This window comes from Aquarana catesbeiana, linkage group LG02 (assembly GCF_042186555.1).
Source record: "Aquarana catesbeiana isolate 2022-GZ linkage group LG02, ASM4218655v1, whole genome shotgun sequence".
Taxonomy (NCBI): Eukaryota; Metazoa; Chordata; class Amphibia; order Anura; family Ranidae; genus Aquarana; species Aquarana catesbeiana.
In genome coordinates this window covers 194,701,129-194,715,658 of record NC_133325.1, presented here as the reverse complement: position 1 = coordinate 194,715,658, position 14,530 = coordinate 194,701,129, and the positions used below count along the sequence as shown (strand labels likewise).

Here is a 14,530-nt window from a genome sequence, read left to right as displayed (position 1 = left end):
CTATACAGAAATGTTTTGCCTTTCCTTTCTATTTTAAACTGAAGGGGTTGTTTTACAAAGTGATGGCTTACAATCACTTTAAGTAATAAGCATATTTATTTTTTCTGCCCCATACCCTGAGTTAATCTACCCCTCCTTTTCAAGATGCATACTTACCTTGCAATTGCTCCCACAGCCTTTGGTGTTTTTGTTTAGGTCCTTGATCATTGGCTGCACCTGTGAAAGAGCTGTATGGGGGGCATGTTCCAAAGACACCCCAATTGGTTGGAGCTCATTTAGTTGACACTTGTATGCTTGTAACTAGTTGCTTCCATTGGCGTAGGACTATTTGCAAAAATCGTAGTTTTCCTGTATCCTAATCTGAAAGTGTATCTAAACAAACAAAACAACAATATATTGCGCCTACGGTGGCTTACTTATACTTCCATGTCAACCTAAGTTAGAGGCGAAAATTGGTGATTGTGCTTCTCCTTCAGTATCCTCTTAGAAGAAAACCCTCGGGGCTAAGTGGACAATCCCTATGATACACCCATATTAATATACATGCAGTTATAAATGAATATGAGCAATCATAGTTTTTGCAGCAATATGTTTATGCTCTAGAAGGAACTGCACACTCTGTTGTGGCATGTCATCTCTGTGTTCCATTGTAACGCTTTTTTCTCTTATGCATCCCTTCATTATGTTAAAGAATGATTTCTTGCTGGCATGGCCACCCACCAGTATCCATTTATTCCCAGCAACGCTTTCATGCTATAAATGTACTTCAGCAATTTTGTATGTGTACTTGGCGCGCACATAGACAATTTATAAAGATTTGCCTGTGGCCCCTACTTAATCATTTGTGCTCTAGTAATTTACTGGCTTAGAGGCTTGTGCTGTTGTGGAAACACATGTAGCAGCCCTTCCATAATCTTCACCCCCTAGGACATTATTTATTTTACTTGATTCTCTATCTGTGTTGTCTTTTTAATGTTGTCCACTGTTTCTTTCTGTTCTGATGCCTGCCCTTCGGATAGACTGACCTCTGCTCTCCAAATGACATCCTGCAATTGAATATCCGTCATACTCAAAAGACTGTTGATGCTCTTCTGGCTGTGGGAAAGAAAATCCCCCCTGCTACATCTACTTTCTTACACTCCTGGGACCTGATAGGCTTTTTACTCTTGCATATACTCCTTTTTGTATTTATATACTTTAGCTACCACTGGAATGCTGTATTGGCATAACCACTTTGCATGTGCACACTCGCATCTATAGATTTGGAAATATGAAGGTACCCATTTAATTGTCATTCTATCTTTTGTTCTGCTTTTGGTAGCTGTCCTGTCTGCAGTGTTTTTAATTGTCAACAATTTTTTAAGGTTGCTAAGTATCTTAAAGTGGATGTAAACCCGATTCATGAAATTTAAGCTGGGCACATAAATCTGCAATGTTTTCTTATCTCTCTTCAAAGCACCCGTAGCCTCTCCTGCTCCATTCTTCTGTTATCAGCCTGATAACTTCTGACAAATTCTCCATCACATGTGATAAAAGCAGTTTTGTGTTGGGGAGGTTGCTGTAAATAGATTAGCAGAGCCCTGAATTATTCAATGAACAGATCTGAAAGTCTCTACCTATGAGGAGAGGGGGTGTGTGCCTTTACTCCATTCAGCTGTTTTGGCTGTATGCCCAGGCTTCACTGCAGTGTTTGAATCTGGAAGAGAAAATCTTCTAACACAATCTGAACTTTATCTGAACAGTATATAAAGCTGAAGACAACAGATATACATGTAAAACTTATATAGGGAGATTTGTTTCATCCCTGTGTATCATCTGAGGCTGTTCACTTCACTGGGTATATGTGAGGGTTTACATCCACTTTAACATATGGGCCATGTGTGACTACATATTTTAAGCAAATTAGCCTCTATTTTTTTTTTTTTTTTTTTTTGGGGCTTCTGAACCTCATAAGCATTGAGATTTAAGATTCAAATTTGTAATGTTAAGTACGGTATGCTTTCAAGTGTTTGAAAATATGCTGTCCAGTAGAGGTAAAGAGTCTTATAGGGATGCATGTTCCACAAGATTAGCTACACAGAAATCCAAATTCTTAGTTCCTGTATGTTACCACTGCAAATTATCTGCTTGCTTAAAACTGTAAAAATGAGTAGAATACCCATATCCAGCAAAGTGACAGTAATTTCGTCCATTTCTATGATGGCAGCCTACGGCATGCACAGTAGTGTGTTGGGATCTGGTGTACATGGGATGTAACAGCTAAAACCCGGGTTGCCCCGATCTAAGGTCTGTACTGTGCTCCGTGGGGGTCCTTTGCAGGACAGTGGTTAAAAAGTACACTTAACCTTTAAAGCACAGAAGTCCTTTGCAGACCTAGAATACCGAAGTACTGAACATACCGAATAGTGGACAATATTCCTGTGTTTTATATAGCTTTATTAGTAATGTCAGTGTCTCTTCATGCTGCTAGCCAGCACCACCATCCCAGTGCTGATGAAACTTTGACTTATAGTTTAAGCCCACGTTCACACTGAGTGCAAGTGTTCAGCTGAACTTGCGCGAATACAAACTGGCATTTCAGTCCGACTTCGGGGGCGATTTGACAGACATCTGTGCTGGTTCTTGCACAGATGTCTATTCAAATCACCCCTGTAATTGGCAAAAGTAGTGCAGGAACTACTTTTGGGAATCGGTGCAGCGTCGCAAAGAATCGTTTTAAATGGTGCCATTGCCGTCAATAGGATCTGATTTGGCGGTCAAATCGCATGCCAATTGGCCCAATGTGAATTTGGGCTCACACAAGGTATATGTGAGGGTTTACATCCACTTTAACATAAGGGCCATGTGTGACTACATATTTTATGCAAATTAGCCTCTATTTTTTTTGGCTTCTGAACCTCATAAGCATTGAGATTTAAGATTCAAATTTGTAATGTTAAGTACAGTATGCTTTCAAGTGTTTGAAAATATGCTGTCCAGTAGAGGTAAACAGTCTGATAGGGATGCATGGACCACAAGATTAGCTACACAGAAATCCAAATTCTTAGTTCCTGTATGTTACCTGTAACCTGTTCCTGTAAAACCTTAATATAAACACAAGAAGCATGGTCTACCTGCTCCAGAATTTATTTTTGACCAAGCATTCTGTAGTCACCAGTCGTGCCTACTTCCTTTTGCTGGTGACCTGTTGAACCTGCTTATCCTGCTGGAACACTTACTACAGGGTTAACAGGGTTATTGAGGTCTCTGACATATAAAAGCCCAGTGTTAATAACAGGCTACACTAAAGCCCTGTACACAAGGGCCGAATGTCGAAAGACAACGGCCGGTTCAAAAAAAAAAAAATGCAGAATTCGGCCTGTGTGTATGTCAGTCTGTCCAAACAGCCGGCTTCTGCCGGACGTGCATGCTGGAAAACCAGCAGCCATCTGACTCCCGATCAGTGATCTAAGCCAATGAGAGAGCACTGATCGGAGTGTTCTGGTGGGGGGCACCCCCCTGTTAGAACACAGCAGCTCAGTGGGTAAGATTGCTGGGCTAACCTTGCATGGTTTGTACAGCGGCTCCAACCAAAACTGTAGTGTGTACAGCCAACATTCAGCTTTAGATCTATCTTGGAAGTTTGAATTTGATTAGTGATAAAAGAAGCAGCGAAACAGAGAAAGTTGCACAGCAAAAGCTTCAAGTAGTACACTCCTACTGCATACCAGAACACAAAAGAGGGCGCACCAGCTGAGTGGATTATCTAAAGCACCATTTATTTAAAAAAGAAGAGTAAGCAATTATACTCACAAACATAAATGCACTAAAAGCTCATCATGTATATTCCAACCAGAACTGCTGTACATGCCCCAGATCAGCGTAAATTACTCAAAAAGCATATTGCAGACACGTTTCAAGGATGTCCCCTCTTCCTCAGAGCTCTGCAAAAAGAGGACACCCTCGAAATGTGTCAGCACCTGCAATACACTTTTTTTATGTCATCTGAGCTGATCTGAGGCACATACAACGAATCTTGCTGCTTAATGAAATCTCGGTTGAAATCTCTCCTAGTATACGTGACCAGCTTTTAATATGTTTGTGAATATAATTGTTTAAACTTCCCTTTTAAATAAATGGTGCATTAGATAATGCACTAGGCTGGTGCGCGCTCTTTTGTCTTCTGTACGGCAGTATTTTGGATTAGTGCTGTCTGTGGAGTGCTGGAAGGCGTAGTGAGCACCCAATGACTTGTAATATTATAAGTAGAGACCATCCACGTCCACCATATGTCTCACATGAGAGGGTGGAAAAGTGTCTTGCTTTCTAGCACACTCCTATTGCCTTCTTAATGACCCTGGAACTTGGATGCCAGGGATTGCAAATAACTCAGATTAACGTAAACTGAGTGGATTTTCTGATTTTAGCATAGTTGCTGTTTATGCATGAATGCATTAGTAGAAAACCAGTTGCGTCCACTTGTTTCCTCGATTTGCTCTTTAATCAAAGGCAAATCTAAATATGCACCATGAAGTCCTGAGGCCTAATTGTTCATAATTTTTCTCACACATTGGTCATTGAAGCCTAACTAATGCTTTACTTAAAGCAGAGGGCATTATTCTTTATGTACCATATCCGTGTATGTTTTAGCTCCACAATATAAAAAGTATATATTTTTTGTCTGTGCTGTTTCTTACATCAACAATATGAGGTTCAATATAGCCTCAACTCTGATTTATGACTGCAACTATATTTACAATCATGTTGATAGGTTAAGTGTGAAAGGCTTTCTTGGATTTTCTTGTTCTTGTTAAGACTCCAAATATAATAATAGAACACTGGTTTCCTCAAAATGTATGCCAAGTAGAAGCTTTAAATAACTTGGTACAGAATGCGGAAAGCATGTTTTAGATTATTACTTATACAGGTGTTACAATGTCTTCTTCTGGTAACCATATACAGTATTATTGTCCGAACAATGGAATGCTGACAGCAAAAGCTCCAATCTGGGCTAAACAAAGATTGTCAAAATATAGGAACAATTTATTTTCTTACTTGAATTTTGGTGTCATTTGTATATTTCTTGTATTTCTTCCAGATCTGTGCAGTAATACGGAAGGAAACATCTGCACTTTGCCCCTGTGCAGGAGTTTCTTGTAAAGACCAGTTATTTCTGCTCCTTCCATTTGTGCAGGGTGACTGGTCTTGTATCTTCCTCCCCTCTAGTTTTATGCAGTCAGCCAGTTGTGGGCCTGCTAGTTCTCTCTCACAGCTTTGCTCTCTGCACAGGCTATGTACAGCACAGTGATAATCATTGTACTGCACGTAGCATTCTTTTACAATGTAATATCTGGGTGTGCAAAGTTATTTGGTGCACACAAAGTGGATTTGTAGCCTTTGGGGCTCTTGAGGAATTTATTATTAATAAAAGTGTGCGCAGTGTATTTTTTAGGGCCATAGGAAATGGTACCTTGATTTTTTTTTTATGTTATTTTTTAGCTTATAGATGCTGCACATTTGTTATTCAGCCACAATAATCCATGTGCTTAAAAAGAAATGGGGATCCTATAAGGTTACAACAGAGGGGGGACCTTTTTTTTTCCAGTGGGTAATTGAAACTTGGTACTTTGCTGCATGTTTTGCATTTGGCCAAGCATGAGCTGCATTCCTGCTAGAACAGCTGCATAGAGGGGTGCATGACAGCACGTTGAGCCTCTAAAGTTTAAACCATCACCATAACCTCATACTAATCTGCATAATTCTGTGCATGTGTTTGCGGCCCCCAAGTGTCTCACAATTCATTACACATTTTTTGACACAGATCAAGTGTAATATTGCTCTAAGGATGTTGTTTTATGCTTTGACATTTATAGAAACAATTTTAAAGAGGTCTCTGTCTACATTTGTTCCCTTTTGTAAATTCAATTAGCGAAGGTCTCAATCCCTCTGTTGCGATCGAAGCATGGCTGGCCTAATAAGCAGCAGGAGGAATTCAGATGTTTATGAATACTTGTATAGGAAATTACACTGCATTCCCAATTCATCCATAAGTGGTAAATGTCAAGTCAATTTTGGAAATACTTGGAACATTAGTTTGTGGTTTCAGTGCTGACAGTTAAAGATTTAAACAGGGGAAGTTGTGTTGGGTCGTTCATATGATTTTTTTCCTAATGTAGTCTAAACCCTTTGAATAAATGTTAGCAGTTTATAAATGAGACTCCTGGCAATGCCTGCACAGGAAAAACTGTCTTCATCCTGCCAGGTTTCAGTATGTCAGAATATGACTTCTCATTGCTATTAATTTTTTTTCCGCTATAAAGATCACGTTGCTTCTTGTGAGAAGGCTTCCTATATGATTTAAGACTGGCCAGCTCTTTAGGGGAATGTGTGCCCTTTTCATGCTATAGTAAAATATAAAGACAGATGGGTCTGGCAAGTTATAACTGAGCAACGTGTCACATAATGTGCACCCCTGCTTGCAATGACATTACCGTTCTTCGCTTTTTAATGAAAAATAAAGCCTTTAATATTAGATCAGGACTCCGACAGACACCATGCTCATACAGAGAACCAGTTTTATATTATGGGCTGTTGCAGCAGTTAAAATCATTAACAGTTTAGGTGCCAGTGAGGTGATTGCTTGTTTTATTTTAGTTCATAATTATGTCACTCTGTTTTGTTAAAGAAACTGTATATTACAGTGTATACAGAGAGCTCAGTAAGTGTTCCCCATGAAAAGGCCAATATAATGGAAAAACAGATTTCAGTAATGAATATGTTGCTAGTTACTAGCTGGTAAATTACTGCATCTCAGTACCAATTGTCAAAGTACTGTATTTATTGGTGTATGACACTCACTTTTTCACCATGAAAATCTGGTGCAAATAGCGTGTGCGTGTTATACGCCAATACTTCAATTTTAGCTGCCTCGGAGGGGACAGGGAGGGGGGCAAGATGAGCGCCTTCAGATTACATACAGTGAGAATCTCCTGTTTATTTGGCAGCCTCTAATAGTAAGTCCCGTCTCCTGGGCCACCATTGAACCACTGTTCTGTCTATCATAAGAGATTCTCACTGTATGTAATCTGTCTGTGTTTGTCCACCCCCCCCCCCCCCTCTAGGCTGCAGATGGGCATCGATCAGGCTGCACTGATGGCAATGGTGAGGCTGCTGCACTGAAGGCAATGATGAGGCTGCTGCATTGATGGCAATGGTGAGGCTGCATTGATGTGGACTGATGGGGCTGCATTCATTGATGGCACTTGTGAGGCTGCAGATGGGCATTGATCAGGCTGCATTTATGGCAATGGGGAGGCTGCCAATGGGCACTGACCCTTATTTTGCTTCAAAGTTTCTTATTTAAAATTTAATTTTTTTTCTGAAACTTCCCTCTTAAAATGAATGTGCGTGTTATACGCCGATAAATATGGTACTTCTCCATAAAGATTTGTAAGCTGTTAAACATAAACTGAACTTTTTGTTTAGATTAGCTGAATACAACCTGGATTGAATAAAACAAGTCTCCTGCATTTGACATGCGTATAGTACGCAACTCAACAAAATCCCATTGAGTTTACTTGAGCAGTACACATGGTGGTTTAGAGGCTGTGTTTTACCTGCTTTGCCATAAGCTGTATTTCTTTGGACACAGCAGGTTCTATTAAGGTCAGTTTGAACTGCAAGCAAAGCAGATCAAATGCAGCCTTTGCTTGTCAAACACTGGGGGTTATTTGCCAAAGGCAAATCCACTTTGCACTACAAGTGCACTTGGAACTGCAGTCGCTGTAGATCTGAGGGGGACATGCAAAGAGAATAAACAGCATTTTTGCTTGCACATGATTGGATGATAAAATCAGCAGAGTTTTCCCTTATTTCAGAGCTTACCCTCAGATCTACAGCGACTGCACTTCCAAGTGCACTTGCAGTGCAGAGTGGATTTGCCTTTAGTAAATCAACCCCACTATGTTTTCCAGTTGAATGCAGCTTCATGTGTTCAAATAGAAGATTCTTTAGAGAGATTTCCTCTCACTTCCTGTTGGCTCTACAGGAGATGGGACATATAATCTAGACATCTCCCCAATGCGACTCAGATAACAAAAAACAAAACTGTCAGAAGTTGTAATTCTTTCCTAATTTGTCCAAAGCTAAAAAAGGGGTTGGCTTTAGATACATTTTAAAGCTGGCCATACATGGATCAAAATGTGGCCAGTTCAGCAGGGACTGGACAAATTTCAATCCATGTGTGGGCAGGCTGGTTGTACAGAAACTCGATCTACTGATCAACTTCTGCACAATCAGTACTGCCGGCTATAACCGGCAGTGATGATCAGTGTATTCTGATGGTTGGGAAGTCTCCCCTCTGTCAGAAAACAATACCTCAGTGGGAGTGATTTCCCCATCCACATCAAGTGTGTGGATGGGGGAATCAAGCAATTTTTTTTCGTTCAACCCGCTGGTTGAATGAAAAAGAAAAGTATGATTGGGCTTCTTAAGCTTTTCTCAGTTGTTTTTGATCTCTGACAGTATATCAACAAATTGTATATTCTTCACACCAGTATGGTTTACGTGTACCTTCGATGCAGACCTGTACCTTAGATGCAGCCATATGAATTCTATCAAATTGTCACTTGCATGCCATAACAGGTACCTCCAGGTATGTCCACATCAGCCTTTTTTTTCTGCAGCCTTCAGGAAGCCCTGAAACCTATTATGCAAACAGACTTCAACAAGGAAGGCAGTGCGTTGACCCACCCACTTTCGCTTCCCTACACGTGTCAATAGCAGTCTGCCATATAGTTGGACCAACAAAAGAGGATGGGACTAACTTCTTACATAAAGTCACAATTTGTTTATCAGAGTGCTGAAAGTTTGGAGATCAAGTGATACCCTTTACTGGTATTTAAAAAAATGTAATGCTGAACTTCAGGCAGAAATATTTTTACATAGTTTGATATGTGGTTCCTACTGTTAAACAATCTTAGAATGCCTTCCAGTGCAGTCTTCCACCCACTGAGAAATCACACTTTTACCTCCTATATATTAAGGGGTCATTCCCCTTTACTTCCGTTTTATATGACCTGTGACTACTTTCCCTGCTCCTCTCCTGGCCACCGGTCATGTGCCAGAGGATCTGGGTCTGATTTTCCCACTGTGTAGCTAATTCATTAATGTAGTGGGAGGACCTGGGTCTTAGTCTGACCCACCCACTGTGTAGTTCATTTAAAGTGTAGTTGGCAGAGCCAGGTCCTGGTCTGACCTACCCACTGTCTAGTTCATTCAGTGTTATGAGAGAACTCAGGAGCCAGTCTAACCTACCCATCACGAGCATCGTTGGATTGACAGACCCACATAGTTTTCTGAGGCTCACTGAATGTCCTTAGGCTGTGATGTTGGATGCCTCACTGATCCCTCCACCCAGTGGCCAGGCATAACTGCAACACCAGAAAAGGCTGTGATGTCATCCATTTAAAACTAACATCAATTTCTCAAAATAGTGATAAGTACCAGAAAAATGTTAGAACTCACTTTCTGCTCTGGGGACAACCATTTTACTAGAGAGGAAGCTAGGAGAGTTTGCAATTGGGAAGCAGACAATACAAAGCTAACAGGTTATAGTATTCTCCTATTTAAAGCGTTTGCTAATGCAAAAAACTGGATCCTGCTCTTTTAAAGCATGTTAGATGATGACGTGCTGTCACCTGTGTCATTTGGCCACCTGTAACGCCTAAATAACCTGGCTGATCCTGCCAGTTTCTGCCCTCCCCTATGTAAGCTGACCATGATGAATCATGGCTGCTGAGCCCTGACACCGTGGTCAGTTTACGTGCCTCTGTCATCCACAGCCCTGCTCTCCTGGGTCTCCTCTGTGCTCCTCCCCCCTCCCCCCGCCTGTCAACCCGTGACAGTGCTGCCCCTCTGCTCCTGCTGCTCAAATAACTCATTTGTATGCACCATCTGCGCTGTCTCCTTATGCAGTGTCCCTCTCAGTGTATGATTTATATAAATAAATGCTGTAAATACCTCATGTAAGAGCCAAGATTGTAATCGCATGCAGTGGCGGCTGGTGCTCAAAATTTTTGGGGGGGCGCAAACAAACTGAAAAATATTGAAACCCCCCCCATCAATTACAGCCTCACTGTGCCCATCAAATTCAGCCATTGTGCCCCTTATACGCAGCCATTGTGCCCCTTATACGCAGCCATTGTGCCCCTTATACGCAGCCATTGTGCCCCTTATACGCAGCCACTGTGCCCGTCATACGCAGCCACTTGTGCCCGTCATATGCAGCCACTTGTGCCCATCTGTACGCCCTGAGCCCACTCTATTTTGAAGCCTATTAGAGCCTCTAGCTCTAATCAGGTGCTTCAAAAAGTACCACCTCCGCCAAGGGAATCGATGCGTCCAGCGTCTTGAATGGGGCCAGGCGTATAGATGGAGGGGCGGCGCCCGTGCGCCCATAGTGCACGGGCCGCCACTGATCACATGACCAGCCAGGTCTCTCCTCCCCTCCCAAGTGACGCCAGCGGGAAATCTCGTTCCCTCCTGCTGCATTTGACAGAGGAGAAAAGGAGAGAACCTGCCAGTCATGTGATTGTGGATACCGGCTCTTACATGAGGTATTTACAGCATTTATTTTTATAAATCACACACAGAGGGGGACACTGCATAAGGAGACAGCATGGATGGTGCATACTTGTTAAAGTGGCTTAACAACCACTTTAATATAAAACAGGCATTTTTGCTTGTTGTATGTGTTGCTGTTGAAGAGACTTTAGCTGGTTATAAATGGATCAGAATTTGTCAGGAACCGGTTGAATTTCAATCCATGTATGGCCATTCCGTGTGAGAGGAGTGATCAACTCCTCCCGAGTGTGGCTGTCAGTATATTTTCACTCAATCAGCGCTTGCAGCCAATCAGCTGCAGTGCTAAACTAGTGTTTAGCTGATAGCTGATAACTGATTGGTTGGTAAGGACGCCGCGGCCGGCTTCCTGGCCCGCTCCTTATCAACCAGCTATATACAGTGTGTTTACACTGTGTTTAAAGATTAAGAAAAAATGAAAATTAAATTTGCATGAAAACTGCATGCAAAAATGCATAAAAAGCAAGTGTTTAAAAACGCAAAACGTGCCTGAAAAAGCGCAGCCCACATAGATGTGAACCTAGACTTACTTGTCCCTTTTATGGCTTCAATAGCATCATAGGGAAACATCAGACTCATTTAAGAGTGATGATTTATGCTAATGTTACATTTTGTCATTTATTCGTCATTATGCTGCTTATCAAATGTCACTGGGAAGAATCACTGCATTGCAAATGAGCTTTTATTCTCTTATAATACATTTAAATAGTAGGGAAGATTTTTAGTTTAAAATAATCCTTTACCAGATTGATTGTTTTTGTACATGCTGCATTATTTTAAAATGTACTTTTAATTGGCATATTCTGTCAAAATCCATCCGAGAAAAACTTCCTGGACAATCTCATCTGTGAGGCGTCTGCTCTCCAGATATCTGAAAAGTAAAACCTTCCTGAAATAAATGCGTCAGACCACATTGACGACAGGTATAACACCTCAAACTGACAAAGAATAATTGGAGATTTTTTTCCCAGCACACATCTGATACAGAATGTGCAGCAAAATTGGCTGGATGTTCTCTCCTGGATGTTTCATATGGAACATGTACAGTATATGGAATCACCCTATTAGTATAATGCATATTTTATGGTGATGTATGCTAGTTGTAATGAACCAGCTTGTTATTTTAATTAACTCTTCTTTGCATGTAAAATATTTTCATACATTGTTTAATAAGTTGATATTTTATCATCAATATTTTGAGGACATATTGAGATGTATGGGATTAATCTGGGGCAGTGTGATGACATGGGTGTGCATGGCTTCCAGTAGCACTGGGTCATTGGTGTTTATTGATGATGTGACAGAAGCAGTCGGATGAATTCTGCAGTATTTAGAGATATACTGTCAGCCCAGATTCAGCCAAATGCAGCAAAGTTGATTAGACAGCACTTCACAGTACAGATGGACAATGATCCAAAACACACTGCAAAAGCAACCCAGGAGCTTTTGAAGGAAAATAAGAGGAATATTCTGCAATGGCTGAGTCAATCACCTGGTCTCAACCCAATCGATCATGCATTTCACTTGCTGAAGGCAAAACTAAAGGCAGAATGACCCACAAACAAAGAATAACTGAAGACAGCTGCAGTTAGAGCCTGGCAAAGCATCAGGAAGGAGGAAACCCAGTCTTTGGTAATGTCCATGGTTTCCAAACTTCAGTTAGTCATTGCCAGTAAAGGATTCGCAAAAAAATATTAAAAATCAACATTTTATTTATAATTATATTTATATATCCAATTACATTTGAGCCCCTGAAAATTGGGAGACTGTGTACATACCGTATATACTCGAGTATAAGTCGAGATTTTCAGCCCTTTTTTTTGGGCTGAAAGTGCCCCCCTCGACTTATACTTGAGTCACCGCCGTCTGCCTACATGATCAGCGTGTCATGCAGGCAGACGGCGGCCAGCGCGTGCTATTACTATTCGGCGGCCATTCACTGTTCAAAAGCCGCGCCTCCTCCTCGTCTGTGATAGGCAGAAAACTCCATTTCCCAGCAGTCAGTGTACAGCCTATCATGGACATTCTCTCATCCACGTCCGTGGTATGAGGATGAGAGAATGTCTGTGATAGGCTGACCTATCACGGACGAAGAGGAGGCGCGGCTTTTGAACAGTGAATGGCCGCCGAATAGTAATAGCACACGCAGATCAGTGCAGAGCGGCACACGGAGGCATGCACAGGACACAGGTAGGATGCACACATACACAGGACACAGACACATGCACATATACACATGACCCATACACAGGTACAGGACACATGCACATGTACACAGGACACATGCACATATACACAGGACACATGCACATATGCACAAGACACATGCACAGGACACAGGGAGGTAAACAGCTGCAGATGGGCATTGTTGACCCTCTTATTCCACTTACAGTAGCTGCTGCATTTCTCACCCTCATCTTATACTCGGGTCAATACGTTTTTGCCATTTTTTTGTGGTAAATTAGGGCCTCGACTTATACTCCGATCGACCTATACTCGAGTATATACGGTAAATGGTTGCAGTTCCTAAAATTTGTACTTGATATTTATGTTCATCCCCTTGATTTAAAGCTGAAAGTCTGCACTTCAAATTCATTTTGGTTGCTTTGTTTAAATTTTATTCTGGTGGCATACAGAGCCAAAAGTATGAAAATTGTGCCTGTGTCCAAATATATATGGACCTAACTGTATACCATATATATTCCTGCTATAAATTTCCTGCAAACCAATCAATATACACTTATTGGGATTTTTTTTTTTATCAAAGACATGTAGCAGAATGTACAAAGGGGGCGCATCATCTGAGTCCACTTTCTTGGGACGGCGGCCACCAATCCCTGTTTGGAGGCAATATTCATGTCAGCTATATGATTTGTAATGTATATGATGGTGGGTGTACTGTCACTTTAAATATGTACAGTAGGTGACCGCGATATTGTGTCAATCTCGCCGCACTTCTCGGCGAGATTTGACACCTGCGAGCTCCGTCGCGGGAGCCAGCGCTGAGATGGCTCACTCATCGGGAAAGGAAAACTTTGTTTTCCTTTCCCAATGAGTGACAGGCAGTGCTGACAGCTGTAAAAACAAGAGAGAGGAGGCGCCTCTGGGTGCAGACGTTTAAAACAATTTATTAAAAAGTAGCAACAGCTAGTAATACACTCACATTTATGTGGTGAATATCAAACAAAGCAATGTCCCAGGTCAATCCAGACAAGTTGATTACATAGATGCCAGTATTCACCTTAAAAAGAAGTTCCTTGAGAAAGGATATCCGGAAGATTTAGTGGAGACTGCTTACAACCTATATCTTCATGGGAAACCCCCACATAGTAATATACCCCCTACGAATTGCCCCATCAGATTTACTACTACTTTTCATTCCCAACACAAGAAAATGGAGAAGATTCTCCGGAAACATTGGGATATCCTCCAACAAGATTCCCATCTCAGATCCATTCTCCCCACATATCCACAGGTCATCTATCAAAGGGCCCCTAATCTTAAAAATAAAATCGCCCCCAGTAAACTTAAGACCACTCCGGCTTTCCCGTCTATTACCCCACTCATCCCCCTTGTAGGGATGTTTCAATGTCGGAAAAAATTGTGTAAGACCTGTCACTTTGTCCACCATGGCCAAAAATCCTTTTCCACCAAAGGCCAGACATACATCCTCAAAGACTTTTACAATTGTTCATCCGACTATGTGGTGTATGGCTTGATTTGTCCATGCGGTCTCATATATGTTGGCCGCACCATTCGGCCTCTGAGACAAAGGTTTGGGGAACACAGGAGATACATTGAGGGGGGCACTGACCCCCACAGTGTACCGAAACATTTCGCTGTAGCCCACAAGGGCTCCACCCTTGGACTGTCAGTTTGGGTCATAGAACAGATCCCTAGGTCTCTCTCG

The 14,530-nt window shown here is 41.6% G+C and overlaps 1 protein-coding gene across 7 annotated transcripts in view; it reads left to right on the top strand.

The window, feature by feature from the left end:
• The window catches only part of LRCH1 (leucine rich repeats and calponin homology domain containing 1), a 377,798-nt gene that overhangs the window by 291,905 nt on the left and 71,363 nt on the right, over positions 1 to 14,530 (top strand). For 4 of the 7 annotated variants that reach the window (XM_073614131.1, XM_073614130.1, XM_073614134.1 and 1 more), the window contains one exon: positions 1,020 to 1,276. The exons of the other annotated variants lie outside the window; for them this stretch is intronic. In XM_073614131.1, coding sequence (XP_073470232.1) covers positions 1,020 to 1,229 — 210 coding nt within the window. In that variant the 3' untranslated portion in view covers positions 1,230 to 1,276. The remainder of the gene's footprint in view (positions 1 to 1,019; positions 1,277 to 14,530) is intronic. 7 annotated transcript variants of the gene reach the window in all.